Source organism: Ixodes scapularis, unplaced genomic scaffold, assembly GCF_016920785.2.
Source record: "Ixodes scapularis isolate PalLabHiFi unplaced genomic scaffold, ASM1692078v2 PGA_scaffold9__187_contigs__length_104089568, whole genome shotgun sequence".
NCBI classification, from domain to species: Eukaryota; Metazoa; Arthropoda; class Arachnida; order Ixodida; family Ixodidae; genus Ixodes; species Ixodes scapularis.
Window position 1 is genome coordinate 72810835 of NW_024609884.1, and position 18559 is coordinate 72829393.

General features: G+C 46.5%; 2 protein-coding genes across 2 annotated transcripts in view; one reads left to right on the forward strand and one right to left on the reverse strand.

Moving 5' to 3' along the window:
• The window catches only part of LOC8027157 (ribonuclease H2 subunit A), a 34222-nt gene extending 33367 nt beyond the window's left edge, over positions 1-855 (reverse strand). Inside the window, exons 1-3 of the mRNA XM_029989511.4 lie at positions 568-855; positions 207-278; positions 5-131 (exon numbers count right to left, since the gene is read on the reverse strand). Coding sequence (XP_029845371.3) covers positions 5-131; positions 207-278; positions 568-694 — 326 coding nt within the window. The 5' untranslated portion in view covers positions 695-855. The remainder of the gene's footprint in view (positions 1-4; positions 132-206; positions 279-567) is intronic.
• A 226-nt stretch (positions 856-1081) lies between these two features.
• The window catches only part of LOC8027158 (lateral signaling target protein 2 homolog), a 53972-nt gene continuing 36494 nt past the window's right edge, over positions 1082-18559 (forward strand). The window contains exon 1 of the mRNA XM_029989506.4: positions 1082-1420. Within this exon, the coding sequence (XP_029845366.2) occupies positions 1385-1420 (36 nt within the window). The 5' untranslated portion in view covers positions 1082-1384. The remainder of the gene's footprint in view (positions 1421-18559) is intronic.

Consider the following 18559-nt stretch of genomic DNA (forward strand, 5'->3'; position numbering starts at 1 on the left):
TCACATGTTGAGCATATGATTGCAGATCACAGTGGGCGATATCACTTCCACCATCCAACCCAAGGATTCTGAACGCTGTTCCATGACACCCACCAGCTCCTCCCGCTTTTCTTCAGTGAGAGTTTTCGAATCTAGGTTGGAGAGCAGCAGAGCGGAGGTGACCACCAGACACATGGGTTCGCCCATGGGCAGGTTCCGCGGCTTACCGGCAAAACCTAGTCGCTTCAGGTCCTCTTCAAATTCCACGGGGCAATAGGCAATGCCATACACCATTGGGCCTACGACCGGAGAGAATCACTGATGAGAAGTGAGCGGGTAGGAACGTAGGGCAGTCTGAAGCACCGAGGGGTGAAGACCCGCCGTCTTTCCTTCTTCTAGGTATGCACTACGATGCAAGCCCTCAAATGCCATCACTTTTCCATTCGCGTACGTAAATGAAAGTCCCTGAAAAATCCGTACCTAGTCAATCCAACCATAAAAAAATTACAACTACTTCGGAGAACCAAATCCGAATACTTCTACAGTAAATGCAATCGCACAACAGCACAGAACGGCATAAAAACATACCCAAGACAGGTCCTCTTCCCGCTTCATCAACCCCGAGCATACAGGGATATGATTTCGCGACGTCAGGAACGGCGGATTTGATTACAGCGCTGCTTTTATTGTTGGCAGTAAAGGCAGATAAATCCATACTTTCTTTCTTTCTGTGACTCTCTTCAATAGAAACTGGGCTTTTCAAGCAAGACAACCAACGCCGACAAAATTCACACAACCTGGCGCGAAAGTTGTTTTGCTATGTTTGTTTGTTTTTGTCCTAGACAGTGGTGGCGATGGAACTAATGGAATTCCGGAGGGCTACCGGACTACGGCACATGCTCGTTGTACCTTATCCAGTCAAAACAACCCTTTCAAATAAATCAAATAAAAAATGTAATTTATCAGCTGTACATTTACTTTTGCATATGTGATTTTGCTTTAAAAAAATTTTGTCTGACGTCGTCAACATATGGTCGCAACGTGGTCGCAACCATCGGCAACGAGGACATCTACTACGTCACCTTGACGTCAGGTTATTTGTACATCCGGTCTGAAAGCGGGCTCGGAAGTCGTCATAGTAGTCGTGGTAGTCACAGCCGGCACAGCGGCTCAGGGCGCATGCGCAGAGCCACTTCTGCAGATTATCGGATTGCCGTGAGGCGTGCGCTGGTTCGTGGTCTCGCGCACCTCCTTTGCCCCGCTGGTGGTTGTGCTGCATTCAGATACGCGACTGCATTTCTGTGTGTTTTTGCGCTGCCCTGGGACTTCGTTTTGTAGCCGTGATGACCTGCAGAGTTCGAGCCAACTGATCCAGGCTAAATAGAGTCGAAGAGACGGTGCCAGGATGAACTCCCTGAGAAAGTGGTTTTATAGACCCAAGGTGAGGAGTTTTAGGCTTAATCTTGGTATTTTGGCCGACTTTTCGGCTGCTGCCCTGCAGTCACCGTGCTTGAGGTGGCTCTTGAACGATAATTCATTCCAGCAAGCGTTCCCTGTTTTAACCAGACACCGAACCGCAGTCACGTTTTGTCACCGCGTTATGGTCGTGACGCCCGTGCTTCATCGAGTTCTGAATTTCTCCCAAGTGCTCGCGCGTTTGAAGTGCCTTTAATCATGTGCCGCCAACGGTCTTGCATTTTGAGTATTAAGATCATGCCGTGTACGAAATTTGTGCACAAGCGAACCATCGGCGTTCAGCAAGAACGCTGATGATCCAGCTTGTTGGCACCGTTCGTTCGTCTTGATGGATGTGCTCTGAGCTTTACGTCATGTCAGAGGATTATTGAACCAATTGAACCGACGCTGGATTGCCTATTTCGCAACATGCGCCTTGTTCTTGTCGCGTTGTGAACAGCGTGCTTTTAGCTGGGTTACTGTCGTTTCGGGCCCGTAACCGCAGCTTCTGCCGTAGCGATGGGCTGTTTACCATTCTCTCTTGCGTCTTCGTCTGCTGTTTTGTTTCCGCTTGATCTGCGTGTCGGCGGATACAGACCAGCCTCACACCTTACCCCCCTATCTGCTTATCTATCCAGCGTCTGAATTTCACCATTTGCTGCCGATTGTCATTCCCGGGGAAACCGATATCCGGGAAGCAGCATTTAGCAGCCCGTCAGCGTGTATCGCTAATGCAGGAAGTTGGCGTTTCATTTGTGCCGCGGCGAGGCTGATTGTTCCAGAGGCCCTCCCTCACCTCGAATTGTTCGAATGCTTTGCCGCCGGGACTGACTCGTCAAATTGTTCTATTGGATTTGACCCATGAACCGTGGGACGATCCCAATCCTACCGTTTACACGAGGCTAGCGACGCAATGGCTGTGTGTTTGCACAGCTTGTGAGACGGATCGCAAGAGAGGGGTCAACGTTTATGAGAGAGGTCTGCATCGAACAACTTGCTAGGGACGGTGGTTGTGCCTTTGCACGCCCGCTTGACGCTGTGGGGCGAGATCCCGGTGACGAAGAAGCGCCTTCCGGGTTTCCTAGGGTTTCGAGGAAGCTCTTGACGCTTCCACGACGGGACGGTCCGAACTCCGCTGCCTGGCTGCCCTGTCCCGTAGGTGTGTGGCGGGGTGTCGGCGAGGAGCCGGCACGTGGTGACCTGCTTTTTGGGGCCGCTATTAGATTACGCGGCTCGCTGGAGGCCTTCCTCGCTCCGCCAGGAAGTTTGGCCGAGAAAGTGGCCGCTTCCTGCCCCCCAATTGCAACTGGGCCGCCTTCACGCGGATCTCGCCGTCAGACTGCCGGGAACAGCCCTGGAGCTCACCCCCGGTGAACTCCGTCGGGTCTCCAAGCCTTTCTTGGCTTACCGGTCGCTTTGACCCGATTGGTAGTTGCCTATTTTTACTCTATGAGAAGTCTGCGGTCGAACGCCTATTTCGACCGGGGAAGTTCGAATGGGCACACACGCAGGGGTTCTCTGCCTTCTGCGAGCTTCTATCAAGGCGCATCATTGTTCACTTTGGGGCTTTTATGGGGCTCTGCGCTCTTGCCTGTGGTTCGATTTCTTCCGAGCTAGAGTGCCTCGTATTTTTTGTTACTTTTTGGCATTTCATGCAGGCTGCGCGACAGTCACCGTAGTAGTTCCGTCGGCAGCCGAGAACTGCACACATTGGTGATCGCCTGTTCGCATAGTTGACCTTTAAAAACATTTTCAGGCAGGGATCGAGAGGCTTTCTTTGAACGATCACGGTTTTCCCTTTTCTGTCTGTCCTCCGATTCAGGAACGTTAATTATTGTAGTAGCTTAGTCACGTGGTTGGGAAGTCCGAGGTGGCCAATGATATTTGACTCGTCGCAGGAAGAAAAATGAGCCACCTACGGGGTTCGTGCTTTTCTTGTCTGACCCGTTCCGGCTGTTTTTCTCTTTGCAGACCTAAATTTGTTTGCTCAAGGCTAAACGGCACCAAAACAGGTTGAGCTGCGCGGCAAGATCCTGCTCATTGATTTGTAGAAACTAGTCTCGTGCGCTGCTTCCAGAATAAATGATTAACGTCCGAAAGTCTTGAGGTCGACTGTTGACATGATGTCGGGCTGGGTGACACGGTCTCGTTGAGCTACGATGTGACTGTTGGTAGGCCTACGCTTATTTTTCTTGGAACTGCGCGATTGTACCCAGACTTGCACGAGTCCTTCCACTTCCCCGCCGTTGCATGTCCGCGATGATCGCATTTGTGACGGCGCTTTCATTCCAGGAAGTGTTCAAATTCCGCTTGCGATTGCAACCATGCTGAAATCAGCAGAAATTGCACCACTTTTTTTTTTTGTCGGGTTTGGTCGGTTGCACGAGCATTACATGTACGCGTCTCGTTTTATGTTGCTCAAGCACACCATACACCTGTATGCGATGCTTGCGTTGGCTGGGTCGGTGTGGCGTCATATGGGAAGGGGGTTAACTGTTTCCGACGGGCGGCTGTTTCCACGCGGGAGCACTTTCGCGCGCTATCGGTTATTCTGGCGGGCCTTGGAAGCAGCACTGCGATAACAAAAGGCTCGTTCCCTTTCCTACGTTATCAGTATTTGCGGGAGTCTGGAGCCGTCGGGGCGAACGACGAGATGTTTGCGCATCTTCGTGCACCCTCCAGGGAGCAGGCTCGCGACAAACTTTGCGCTCGGTCGAACTCTCCGAGTGGTACTGGCCGGTCGGTCCAGCCATGCCCTTCCCAATGGCCACGGGCGCGTGTCATCAAAATAGCTTCTGAGCACCGTCATTGGAAGTTGTGGTAGAGTGAAATCGAGGTTTCACCAAATTAACGTCGGCACACAACACTGCGTGCGTCCGCTTGTCTCTTGTACTGTTTCACCTCGTCGGGACTCAGTACGGTGGTCCGGTTCCTCGAGGGTGGAAAGAGCGTTCCACGTTGCGTCACTCGAGAAATTGCGACAAGTCACGTCGTCCTCGCCAGCGGGAATTTGGGACAGTTCCCTCCTCTCTCTGTTTTTCTTTCCTCGTTGTGTATTTGTGTCAGAGCCTGGCGCGAATGTTGTACCATCGTTCATCCGCAGGGCCTTCAATGTTTCCGTTGCGGTTTCGCTTCGTTTGGGACCCCCGGAACCGCACGGGCAGGCAGCACGGCCTCGCGTCATCGACGAATTCGTGCGCGACGGGGAACGAAGCGCACTGTCGGCTTTCCTCTCCCGGCATCAACCCTTTGCGCACATGCAGCCGCGGTCCAACCGAGTCTAACAGCGCAGGGCGAGCTTTCTGCCTTTGATACCACTGCCTCGCACACGCGCTGCCAGGGCGCCGGGGAAGGCGACAAGCCCGTGCTGTGACTCGAATCTGGACACTCGGCGAAAAAGGCGGCGAAGAATTCGGCAACCGTGATTGGCCGACTCTGCGCTTGACCTTGGCGCCGGCCAATCACGGCGGGCGAATTTCTCGCCGACTTGTTTCGCCAAGTTTCCAGATTAGAGCCCCTGGAGGTGCAGCATCTACTGGGTTTTCAGCAGAGTAAAAAAAAATGATTCTTATTTGAAAAACAAGATGTATCGTATCTTTTTTGACAAAAAAAAGTGTTAGATTTATTTGATTTAAATCAGATTAATTTGATCTAAATACCCGAAGTAAACAATAGAGCTTCTTTAGCACGTAATGTATACAACTTTGGCCCGCCATGGCACGGGCCAAAGTTCGGGTGTTGTTTGCACGTTTCTTTTAAAGTGCATCATCTTCGAGAGGTTTCGCGTGTTGCGTAATTCAAGCGCTATTTTGTGATGTTCTGCGCGTCCACCGGCTTTGGCACATCCCTGTGAAATAAATGACGCCGCGGTCGTCGGGCGAGGCCAGTTGCTGTCAAGCGCGCGTCAATTTTACGCAAGCGCTAGGACTCATCGCATTATTTTTAAATCGAGGATGCACGCATCCGACTCTTCCAGAGGTCTAAGAAACTATAGCAAATAGAGATCGATCGAAAGAATAATTAATAGTCGACATTTTCGGAAGTCGAAAAAAGAAACAACAATACCCAAAGAGATGCCGGTTCAATTTTCAAATCCCACGTTTTCATAACACAGACCAACTTGGTACTGCATAGGATATAAATGCTTTCGCTCACCTGCGTTTATTTTCGGGTGCTTGTGCGTTTGTGAGCAGACGGTTCAAGACCCTTTCACACTTCCGACTTCTTAGGACCGTGTGCCTTCAAATCTCTTACGACGCTCTGGACTAGAGTAGACTAGAGAACACTCCGACGCCACCTGTCGTTTAGCCGTGGAACACTTGGCGGTCTCGTGTGTTTCCTAACGAGAAAAGAGTCAAAGTACAGGCTAGCTGGTGGAAGTCAACCATTTCGTCGTTTACCCTGAGACTGGTTTTTTTTTTGAAGAGCTCTTCAAAAAAAAAAAAACCCCAGTCTCAGGGTAAACGATGAAATGGTGTGTTTCCTGTTTTTTGTCTTTCTCCCATCATTCTTTTTCAGCTTGAAAAACGTTTGTCGACGTTCTAAACGACCATTTCTTATAGCTAGTAGAGATTTGAAGATGTTTTAAGGGGGGATGGTAGATTCACAAATGACTCAACTTGTTTTGACATTATCTCAGCATCACCAGCATCACTTCATGCGAGCGACTTCAAACTTTTCAGGTTGTTTCTGCTTGCTGTTTACAAAATTTCATTCAAAAACACTGAAGCCCATGCCAATCATGAAAGAAAATATTGATGACTTCTTTACTTTCGTTAAGGAACATGAATAAATCGTCACATTTAACAAGTCTTTCCCATTAATTTCTCACAAAGTAAGCATTCTTCTGAAACAAAAGAAGCTTCACAAGAAGCATTTTATGCTTCTTGTGAAGAGAGCTATATTAATAAATAAAAAAAAGTTTTCAACAAAATACAAATTATGAGGTTCAGTAAATAACGTAGGCATGTAGTAATAAGTAACAAGATCATCTCTGACAGCTCGACTAGTTTGAGAAAATGTCCCTTACATGTACAAAAACAGAGTTTTCGAGAAATTGCAATTATACGTTTGGCTGCTTATCCACAATCCTAAAACGTGCCTGGTGCATTGTCTTCAGTGTCATTCCTTTTGCACTGACTTGTGAAGCCTGTCCTGGCACTCGCCTTCAATTTGTTGTTCTTGCTTTCCACAGGGGCCCGAAGGTCTGCTTTTGTAATTCAGATGTTGTCCATCTGGTTCAGGGTCACGTCACAAAGCACGCCTGGTGCTACACCAAGTGCCTCTAGCAGTTTTTTTTTTCTTGCTTAGTTGCTGTTCTTCTATAACACTATTGCGTCGTACACAGCAGCCTTCACTGTGGATGCTCCAACAAATACGGTTTTTGGACACCTATACTAGATCAAGTTGTTTAGCGACTCGTTTGCATCCTGTTTGCGTCCTTAAAATGCCCATGAGTCCATGAAACGTCCATGAAATGCAAAAATGATTTATACAATGTTTTATCCATCTTTCACAAAAAAATAAAAAATCATTTTTTTTTTTAATGTTTTGAGAGCGAAAGAAATAGGGATTAAAACAATGTCTCCGTAAAGTTGTGGACATTTTGAAAGCAGATAGATTTAGTAGGCACGATTTTTTAAAGCCATCTAGCGCTCACTCGAACATGCTTTTTGGAGGACAGGTTGTACAAAAGCCGTGCAATTTTTCTAAATCAAATTTTAAAAAAAAGAAAACTTTTGATTGATTTTATTTACCAGTAGTAATGGGGTGAAACTTTTTCCAAAACAGGTTTCAGAAAGTTTCTGAAGAACGACGAAACCTCGGTGTGTTTTGGATAGGTTTTGAAGCATTGCCACAGCGGCCAGACCACATTATTGAGCGATGAAACTTTTTTTTTTTAACAAAGCCATCTTATAAGCCACATTAAGGAATTAAAAATTTATATATAAACTCTTTATTTAGCAATATAGACTTGTTCAAGTACAATTTTAAAAACGGAAAAATAAAATAACGGGCCACACGGCACGAATTGTTGATATTTTGTGTCGGTCGAAATGGTTTTGATTTCACAACTTCCATAGTCAGTAGGGTACGTTGTTGGGCTAGTTGGTTCATCTTAGTAAAACATAAAATAGCGCAAAAAAGACAAGGACAAGAAGTATACAGGACAAGCGCTCTCTTTCAACTGAATTCATCTTAGTAAAACATATAAAATAGCGCAAAAAAGACAAGGACAAGAAGTATACAAGACAGGCGCTATCTTTCAACTCCCATAGTCACGTTGTCACGTGACCGAAAGGAAGCGGGCGGGTAGGTGAAATCGACTATCACAAATCACAACGCTCGTTTTCATTGCATCAATAGCTCGACGACGTGTGTTGTGTTCGTTCCAAGCGTCTGGAACGTTGCGGTTTACGTTGAATGGGTGGCATGTGGAAGTGACTGTGTCGGAAAATCTCCGACATCTGTGCTATGCAATCGAGAACATGCACACATACTGCCCGAAACCTCTTGTACTGTATACGTATATCATGTTTATAGGAAATAAACATTGTAGATCTAGGTACTGTTGGTTCCAACGAACTTGATAAGTGTACCATCAACGCGGGTACTTCCGTACGTTTCCAAGGGGACGCACCAAGCGACTATTTCTCGCGGCAGCACAGGCTGCAAACAGATGGCAGTGAGACGTTCACGAAGCTAAAGCTGTTTGCACAGTACAGATGAATGAGGTTTGCCTAATTTCCCGTCACTATCTGGTGCAGTTGTTATGAAACTAGTTGCTAGTTTCATAACCTAGTTCTTCGGAATATGCTTTCATTCCTAGTTCAGAAGTATACTAATCCATTGCTTACACGAGGACGTTTATTGCTTGTGCATCACAGATAGGCGCCTTTCACACAGGGTGCTCCTCTGAAGACCACTAGCATCATGTTTCCAGAGTGGAAACAAAATCACTGATCAGTGCCGTGATTCGTGACCGAAATGTTCGGGAGGCCTACGCTCTGCACCCAGAGCTCTGACATCTGGACACGCGCAAGCTACCATAGAGCTTTGCCTTTTGAGCTCCTACCCTCAGTTCGGCCGTCACTTCGATCACGGATCAAAAGCGCGCTCGATGGGTCGACGCGCCTGAATCTACAAAGATTTCACCCCCCCCCCCCCCCAACGCACGCACGCACGCACGCACGCACGCACGCACGCACGCACGCACGCGCGCACGCACGCACGCACGCACGCGCGCACACACACACACACACACACACACACACAAACACACACACACACACACACACACACACACACACACACACACACACACACACACACACACACACACACACACACACACACACACACACACACACACACACACACACACACACACACACACACACAGAGAGAAAGAGCATGGGCAATCTGGTAAAAAAAAAACTTTGAATTTCTTTCTGTATCAAGGTTTAGAGTGTTTGAACACACTAAACAACCGAGTACGACCGAGAGAAAGGCTTAAAAACCGGTCTGGTCTCTCGGTCGTACTCGGTCGCAAGAGTGTGAACGGGCCTTAACATTTACCTACGTCAGCTAACTTGCCCCGTCGTATTTTGTTCGAGAAAGCTCTCGTTCTCGACGCCCTCACCAAGGTTAATATCTGATCCACCTGTAATGACGATCGAAATCGAAAGTCCCACGAAAAGTTTTGCTGGATATTCCAACAGACTAGTTCTAAGCCGTACCCTTTTAGTGGTTCACGCATAATACCATGCTCAAACAGATCAAGCTTCTGCTCGGACAGCATCATGAGTTTTCTTTTCAGTGTAAGCGGTTATAAAAGAGGTCGCAACCAGCTGCTTTGTAGACAGCTGGTTGCGGAAATTGATGCCGTCTGTAACACTGATCTCTACTATAGGGGGCTGGATGGCGCTTAGCTGATCTCCGAGCCTGGAGCAAGTGAAGCCACCGGAAGTTCGATGCTTGTCCCGGAAGTCAGGCGTCCGCTGGGCTTCCTAGTGCATTCAGTCGATATTTTGGATCATGCTTTTTTGTGTCTTTGATTGGTTTTTATTACTCCCGTTCTGGATTAAATCTCGAGAATGAGGCATTTGAACTTGGGACATATTCTCAACTTGATCAACTAGAATTTCAAAATGTTTACATTGAACGGCTTCCCACGATACTTCTCGGGTCCGCATGCGCTCTTACTGCGCAACAAGCAAGCTCCCTTGAGGGAACAAGCGAAAATCCAACACCCACGACGCTTTTCCAACCAGCACTCGGAAGGGTTACAAAGCCTGCCAAGCGCTCACTTCCGGGACAAGCCGCTCACTTCCGGTGGCTTCATACCTGTTTGCTCAATGCGCCATCCAGCCCCCTCTAGTGGAGATCAGTGGTCTGTGACTATCTCTACGACAGCCGACTTGTTTGAAGTCATCGCAACTGTAAACTACAGGTTGCAGCGACCGACTTTTGTAGATAAACGTTGGCAGCGACTGGCACTCCCGCATTCCCACCCATCCCTCTGAACAGAAAGGCGCTAGTTTCGGTTTGAGGTCGGTACCGTTGGTACAGAACGCGACACTAGGGAGTTTTCGTAGATCGTTTTTGCCGTCCCGCAAGGCCCTCCGCAATCCGCTACGATAGCGGGAACTCCAGTCAAGGATATCGGCGCGCAGGCGCAGTAGCAACTTCGTTGCGGAACGCTTAGCGGAGGGGGCCAACGCGGTCTACGAAAACTCCCTACTCTTAGTGCGAACAAGCGATCGCCGGTTTTTCCACTTTGAAATCAAGGAATGTCATGCAAGTTTTTAGTGCTACAGAAAGAGCTCATTTAGTTTTATAGTGTAAGCGATAAAAGTCTGTGCTTGCTTATACTATTTAGAAGTAAAATGCGAAAATGCGCCGATGTCGTGTTCGCGCTAACAGTGTCGCGATGTGTACCTTGTCTACAACATAGATGGCGGCAGCATCTATGTTGTACGTCTACAGCATCTATGTTGTATGTCTACAGCATCTATATCTATACAAGAATTATTTGCCGATCTGCAGCCACCTGTGGCGGCTACGGGAACTAAAATGACGGCGTCTCTGGGGGATACGCGGAAGTCAACAAACCCTGTCCCCCTCCGCTGCCACACTCGCCGTCAGCCCCGTGGCGAACCGTCCTTTGTTTCCATCGCTCACCGCGACCTTCGACGACTAATACTTTAAAAGTCGATAATCGTAGAGGAAGTGGCTGGTTTCTGAAGAGAGGACCCAAGGGGAAACTACGTGAACCCCCAGAGTACGTCACTCGAAAGTCGACGTGGAGAGTTGAGAGGCACTTCGACCTTCGATTTGTTTCATTTTTTTTTTTTTTTTTTTGTATATAAGAATTAGCACTCGCAAGAAAATGCGGTTTTCTGTTTTTCGTTCCATATGTGACGCAGATTAATTCCCGCAGTTAATTGGCCAAAGTCTGAAAATCGTTGCACTGCCCCTTTAAACAGTTAACGAATTTAATTCCTTCGGTTTGGTCTTCCTAAAATACACCAACATATTTTAAACTTTGGCTAAAGTTACGTGGAACACCCTGCATATATACAGGGTGTTACTTTTTCTTAACACATTTGTTTAAAAAAGGCCGTGAAAGCTACACTAAAGTGTAGCTTTCGCGGCGAGGGAGACATGGTATAGGGGGCTAACCGTAACGATGAGCCGGCTAATTAACTAAAGTTCGTTAAGGAACTTCATAATTAGTGAAGATAGACAAATGGGCGTCGAAAACCACTTAATCAAGAATATTTAGAAATACTTTGGGCGCGTGCGGAGCGTAGTAGTAGGCTAAAGTTAGCACTCGTGCATCGGGCACAAGAAAAACCGCTCGGGCGCCTTATCGCACCGGTAGCCTTGCTGCTACTGCACGAACTTGAGCACTCCCCCGCGTTTCCAGCGTGCTCCCAGTCCTCCTAATGTTGACTGATTTGGTGGTCTTCAATGATGCTCAGCAATGAGAACCGTATATTTATTTTCAATAATTAAAAAGTTAATTAACATGCTTTATTTGATTAGCCGACTGATCGTTACGATTAGCCCCTTATACCATGCCCCCCCCCCCCCCCCCCCCCCCCGGCCATATAAGTGACTCGCACAAACCGCATTAGTGTAGCTTTCAGGGCTTTTTTTTAAAGCAAACCTGTTAAGCTTAAGAAATACACCCTGTATATATATATATTATTATTATTTACAGCATGTGATAGGGCCTCTCGTCATGACACGTTTGAAGCACGGCATAAAACATAGCATGAAACCATTGGTTCCACCCTCTCGATTTTATTACTCGTCCGCATCGTCATGATATCTACATAATATGTCCCAGGAGTTTCGCGTGATTGGCAGCAAGTTGAACACGAAAGCTGTTTTCTTACCTTATCGCCAGGGTTCTAGAACAAAGGTATCTAATTTTTTTTTTTTTTTTTACTAAGGGGCCGAATCAGGGATCTGTCGCTGTTTCGAGGGCCAGAAAATAAATAAGTAAATATAAATTATGAAAAAAAAAAAAACTAAATAAAGGATCATATAGATAAGCACTAATATACAAAATTAAAAGTAGAGTAAACATGAAACAGGAAGAATAAAGGTCGATAAATATATATACTTTATTTATAAATACAATATTTAGCTAATTATGACAGTGCGCAATAATTGGGACTCAGAAAACCTCCCAGGCATAAATCAAAGTGCATAAAAACTTCGGCATGTTCCGACGAGGCAGAAAACTAATGAAACTTGATGCTGGCAATATGAAATAGATACAAAACAGGACACTAAGCACAATGTATACATGGGAACACAAAGGAATTTAGCATACGTAGTTATACAGATAGGAAACAGGGGACTAATAATAGTAATTATTATTCCATGCTTCAGAACGACCGAAGTCTTGGTATGGCGATGTCGGTGATTTTGGTGTTGAATATGACGAGAGGGCACGCCTTACGATGGACACTTTTCTCTCGTTTTCTCTGACATCTTCGTTTACGCGGTTGATCTGTGTTGCGGCGCCTTTTCTGTGTTGCGGCGCCGTTTCAACAGAGAGACGGCGCCAGCAGTGAGAGCCCACGCTTATACCCCGTCTCGTAACTTGGCAAAGGGTAAACGATAAGCCCCTCATTGCGTGCCGATGGCTTCGATATCCGCTACCTATGCGAGCGCAACGCACACATATTAAAGCATGACGCAGCGAAAAGCCTGACAAGCGCACTCCGGTGATAGGTAGTTACGTTCTGATTGGCCCGCCAGGACCGTAGCTTCCGCCGCACTGGCATGTTATGCGATCACGGCTTCCTGGCCTACCCAGTATTTCTTGCTTCAGACACTAGGCAAAGCGGCGCCACCAGAGTAATAGCTCACGCTTGAACAATGCAGCCGCCACCCCCAGGCATACCCAATGTTTCCTGCTTCAGTCGCTAGATAGCGCCAAACCAGTCAGCATTGCAGGTTGCATGTCATTCACGAGATAGCCGCGGTATGCCGACGTTGTCACAATCACCCTATCTCCAAGCCTCGTCGAAAACACACTTTCGGCTTTTGACGATATCTCCGCTCTGGCATTTTTAACCCTCCAGGGGGGGGGAAACAGAAGGACAGGACAACACAAATATCGAGATTCGTGTTGTCCTGTCCCTCTGTTCTCTTTAGGGTTAAAAATGGCAGTTCTTAACCATCTCGACTGCACCCTTGCATTAACTTCATTAATCTCCACTTGTCGTCGAACAGCCACCGCTTGCTTTTTGCGATGCACTAGCGGCACAGTCCTTCCTTCGCCCTTCTTGAACCACGTCCGACAAGCGTAGCGTAGTTTCGCTTTGGCCAGCTTGAACACTCACGGCGACGTCACGCAGTTGACGAAACAACCTGGACTGGCTCGCTCTCCCGTTCACGAAATAATTGCGAAGGCCTCAACTGATTCGCGTTCTACATCGTTGAATGTCTCCCGGCTCTCCAATGGGCTGTCAGATAGAGCCACGTAACTTTCGGCGTGGAGGCCAAAATATAACAGCAACTATGCTTATTCTTGTTCTCGTATGACCTAGCTACATTTATCAATCCATGGTGCGTCATCTTTTTGACATACCTTTTCTGAATTTCCGTCAAGAAATGCCCCAAAGCTCATTGCAACATGCAAACAATGCGGCCCACCGGAAGTACTCAGGGTCCAGAAAGTTCCGCCATCGCTTGTTTATGTTAACCGAGGGATGCCCTGCACTTTTTTTAAACATGACAGTTTGATCGATAAGTCCATCCGATCGCGGAAAACAATTCGGAATTTAAAGGGGCTTTGCAACAATATTAACGTTGAAAGAAGTCGCAGCCTGCAATTTTTATCCTATGTGCCTCGCCCTAAGTGACGGAAAACACCCAACCTTCCTCGGAAATGTTGCGATTTCACTAAGTAACTGGACATTTTAAAACTGTTTTTTTACCGGCCTGCAGCCGCACAGCGGTGGTCGTCGGAACCACAGGGCGCGGCCGGCGTGACGTCAAGTGGGGAACGTGTAAAACATTTGCAAGTTGTGCAATTTTCTGCTAAACATAAGGCTTAATTTTAGAAATCTGGTCGTATTGACATAAACAAATGTATCGAAAGTATCCTACCATTACGAAATATTATTATTCGTTGTTTTTGTGGCGCCATCTATCAGAGGTCAACAAAACCATTTTTGTCTGTGGCGTTGCTCACTTGCCCACAGTCCCGTAGCCCTCAAGTTTTGAGCAGCGCCCCAGGCGAGCAAAATAGAATATTCGGCTCGCGTTTCGAACGTGCGTCATTACGCTTCCCAACTACAGTTGTTTTATACTCCGTTTCGTTCTAAATGCCAGCGTAGCTGAGGCTACAAGAGCGAGCTGCGAGCTTTCAGCGTCCCTGCCGGGCCGAGCCAAAGCCGCCTGCGAATCCGGAAACCTACCTCCCCATTAAACGTCACAACCACGTGACAACCACATTACCGGAAAGACGGTGTGAGAGTTGAGAGTTGCCGCGGGGGTCACATATTTCAATCTGTTTTTATTTTGTTAAAATAAAACTAGGGCACGTATCAAAAAACGGTTTTCTGTTCCATATTCCATGGGTGGGAGGGATTAACTCCCACACCTATGGACCTGAAGTCAGAGAATTGTTGCACAGCCCCTTTAATTTTAAATTTTAAATTTAAAGTACAGTTTAACTAACAGCTTTTTTTTTTTTTTTAATGTAAATCCTGCCCTGCAACCATTTTTTTTTTTTTTTTGAGCAGTAAATTTTTTTTTCTTGCTTTCGTTTTTTGATTTGCGTACAATAGCACGTTGCATAATTGACAAACAAAATTGAAAGTAAAAAAAAAAATAATACAAATGGCTCAGTACACTGCTTTTTGCTGGTGTTCAGCCCGATATAAATCTTTCCGACTTTATCGTTTTATTTAAATACAAAACAAATGCCCGTTAAAGCAACAAATGAGAGACAAACTGTAAATAAATCGTATTTTCGGGATGACTTTAGTGCGAAAGGTTTGATTTAAATCATCATAGTAAAACCGGTCTGATGCTGCCGAAAGAAATGCTATCACATTTAAAATGCAAGCTAGGAATTATTTCAGCGTTAAAATCTTTGCACTGCCCTTTATAAAGTGAAACGGATTATAGTACGTAATAGTCTAAACCCTGGGACAAGGAGAAATGAAATAACGGGCAAGACATCACAACATCTGTTCTCTTGGTCAGACATGCTGGTGTACAGTACGTTCCGTTGGCCCAATTTCTTTATTTTTCTTACCAGTGACGCGACGGCACTTTGCAAGGTCTGCTTGCCGTCACGTGCCCTTCGGCGCTGCCCCGTTGTTTTGTCTGCTCCGCCATGTCGGCCTGTTTTTGCTCATTATCGGCTGTTATCGAGGCTCTTGTTTTACCCGCCCGGCCGTGGGAGGCTGCGGCGTCATAGGCTGCTTCCGAACGCGGAGGCAGCGTTGCGTGACTCGCCCCTTGCTGACGCCAGTCCGACTGTATAATCGCTGTCTTGTTGACAGCGATTATACCCGTGTACCTGGACCAGATTTCGTTTCGAGTTCTTGGGTACACTTCGTTTTCAGTAGGCTTTAAATATCAGTGACTCGAATCATAACGTAACACCTTGTGTGCATCCGGTTTTCTTCTTTTTTTTTTTTCCTTCTTTTTAGCCAGCGATTGTTTCTAATTGGTTGCTTCCGTTTCTTTTGTTACTGGCACGCGTGCCCAATGCGGGCAGTATTATTTAACTCCGCTCAAAAGGCGAACCAAAAACAAACGTCGAATATTGCTTTAGCGGAGAAACGGATGGCCATAGTCAAAATATTGCGCCAAAGCGCAATCTCCACTAAACCTGTTGTCAAAAATGAAATCACCAGGTTCTCAGTGGGCTAGCTGTTACTGAAGCAACACTGGCAGATGTGACGTCACGTTCGTACAGCTATTTCGCTTCCCGTGCTTTTCGCTGCTGTCCCCGACTACGATTGGTGCTGCATTTTCTTTTCGTTTCCGGTTTTTCTGTTGTGTTCTAGCTGTAGCGAGCCTCTCGCATAGCTCTAAGTTATCTTGAGCAATTTACAAAACTCGCAAAGTTGAAGACGTGGTGCTATGCCATTCAGGTGGAGGCTTGGGTGAGATAGTTATGCATTATATGGTGATTTCAGGGGTGTTCTTTTCCGTGGTACTATTTTCCCTATTTCTTACGCAGTAGTAGAAGACGAATATACCGGAGTTGCAAGTTAGCGCCCTTAGTCTGTCTCTTGTGTGTTTCCACTTTTACCACGCCGGTTTGGGCGCTTCTTCGGTTGTTTTCATTGTTTCGTTGCTACGTAACACAGATAACACTAACGCCTGTCGGGCTGGCAGTGAGATTAACAGCTTCATATTTTTCTCGGTACTGCCTGCGCATCCAAGAATAAATGTTGTAAACACACTATCTTGTCTGCTCTTGTGGCCTGGCTCGACAGGAGAGTTCCGCTCACACGGTTCTTGAAGAAGCAAAGGTAGTCCAGTTGTGCCATTCTGATAAATTCCCGCTTGCCCGAGCCTTGCTGCGCCCAAAGGAAAAAAAATTGCGCCAAGCTGCGCCAAAGGGAATGAACCTTCAAACGAAGTGGTTTTTAGAAGTGCTTTCATTTTCGTCTTGTACTAAGCGCGCTCAGGGCTGCGCCATTTTGTTTCATCCGGGCATTTAAACGAATTGGGCGGAGTAAAAGCGGCTGAGGGTGCCCGATCCCGGTAGCAGACGACCAACCGACCATTCTCCATTTTTAGGCAGTACCCTTGGGCTGTACCGGACATCTCACGCTCGCTCGCTGCTGCCGCTGTGAAGTGGTTCGCGTCTCTAGAGCATTTACGACTACACCAGGAGAAGTCTATTGTGATCTGTTGTCTTACTTCAGTAAACAATCAGCTAGCTTACCTTCATTCGATTACTTCAGTAGCAATGGCGTTCACCGGCACTACCAATCTCAACCGCTCCGTCTATTGCGTCAGCAAAAAATATCATCCTGATTGTACAGTTCTGAGTTCGAAAAAGCCTTGCTCGGTTTTTGTGAAACGCCTTGCAATCGTAAAATTTTTCTCACTCCGGCGTCAGAAGCATTAAAACCCGGCTGGTTTTCCTTGCGCCTTTCTAGCCATATGTGATGGAAATTTTGTTAGCCAAGGAAGCGTCGTCACGTCGAGGTTACCTGTTTTACTTTTTTTTATTGTTATTATGAATTACAATGAACAACCTTGCACAGACGCCGGTGCCGGCACACCCGCGTCGTTGGGTTCTCTGGGTGTACTCATTAGTCGCCGCCTACGCGTCAACATCACAAAAAAGTTATTTTTATTACTAATAGACCACTACAAACTGCAATAATGCAAGTCATATAAGGTCTTCACATCCAAGGCTTGCAGGAAACATTGAAATATGTGGGGGTTCGTTTGTTAAAAAAAAAAATGCAGTTGTTTTATATACTTGGTAAGCACGTTTTCTTTTTCTTTTTTTTTCTTTTTTTAGATCTAGACTTCCCACACATAGTTGCCAATGCCTAAATCGGTACAAACACTATCTTGCAAAAACTACTGCAACCGCGTTCACTTTTCGCCGGAGGTGACAGACCAATCACACCGTTTACATGGTTGTATTCACTTTTTTTATTTGCACGGCTGGTGACAACGGGATTGTGCCCGGCAGGTCTCTTTACCGGGTACAACATTTGACATTTACTTGCACATCTATATCCGCGCGTTTGCGCCTAATATTGCCGAAATGACGCGATTTTCTACCGTGTTTGCACGCCAACCGGATGTTTGGTACTGTTTAGTTTACGGAGCTGACGACGCACCGGCGTGAGAGAAGAGCGCATTTTCCTCTTTGCGCTTTTTAGGTCTTGTAGGCCATTCCACTAAAAGCTTGGCCATCACAATCCAATCCACCTCTCAGCTCTTTTTAGGTCTTGTAGACCATTCCACTAAAAGCTTGGCCATCACAATCCAATCCACCTCTCAGCTCTTTTTAGGTCTTGTAGACCGTTCCACTAAAAGCTTGGCCATCACAATCCAATCCACCTCTCAGCTCTTTTTAGGTCTTGTAGACAATTCCACTAAAAGCTTGGCCATCACAATCCAATCCACCTCTCAGCTCTTTTTAGGTCTTGTAGACAATTCCACTAAAAGCTTGGCCATCACAATCTAATCCACCTCTCAGCTCTTTTTAGGTATTGTAGACCATTCCACTAAAAGCTTGGCCATCACAATCCAATCCACCTCTCGGCTCTTTTTAGGTCTTGTAGACAATTCCACTAAAAGCTTGGCCATCACAATCCAATCCACCTCTCAGCTCTTTTTAGGTCTTGTAGACGATTCCACTAAAAGCTTGGCCATCACAATCCAATCCACCTCTCAGCTCTTTTTAGGTCTTGTAGACAATTCCACTAAAAGCTTGGCCATCACAATCCAATCCACCTCTCAGCTCTTTTTTAGGTCTTGTAGACCGTTCCACTAAAAGCTTGGCCATCACAATCCAATCCACCTCTCAGCTCTTTTTAGGTCTTGTAGACAATTCCACTAAAAGCTTGGCCATCACAATCCAATCCACCTCTCAGCTCTTTCT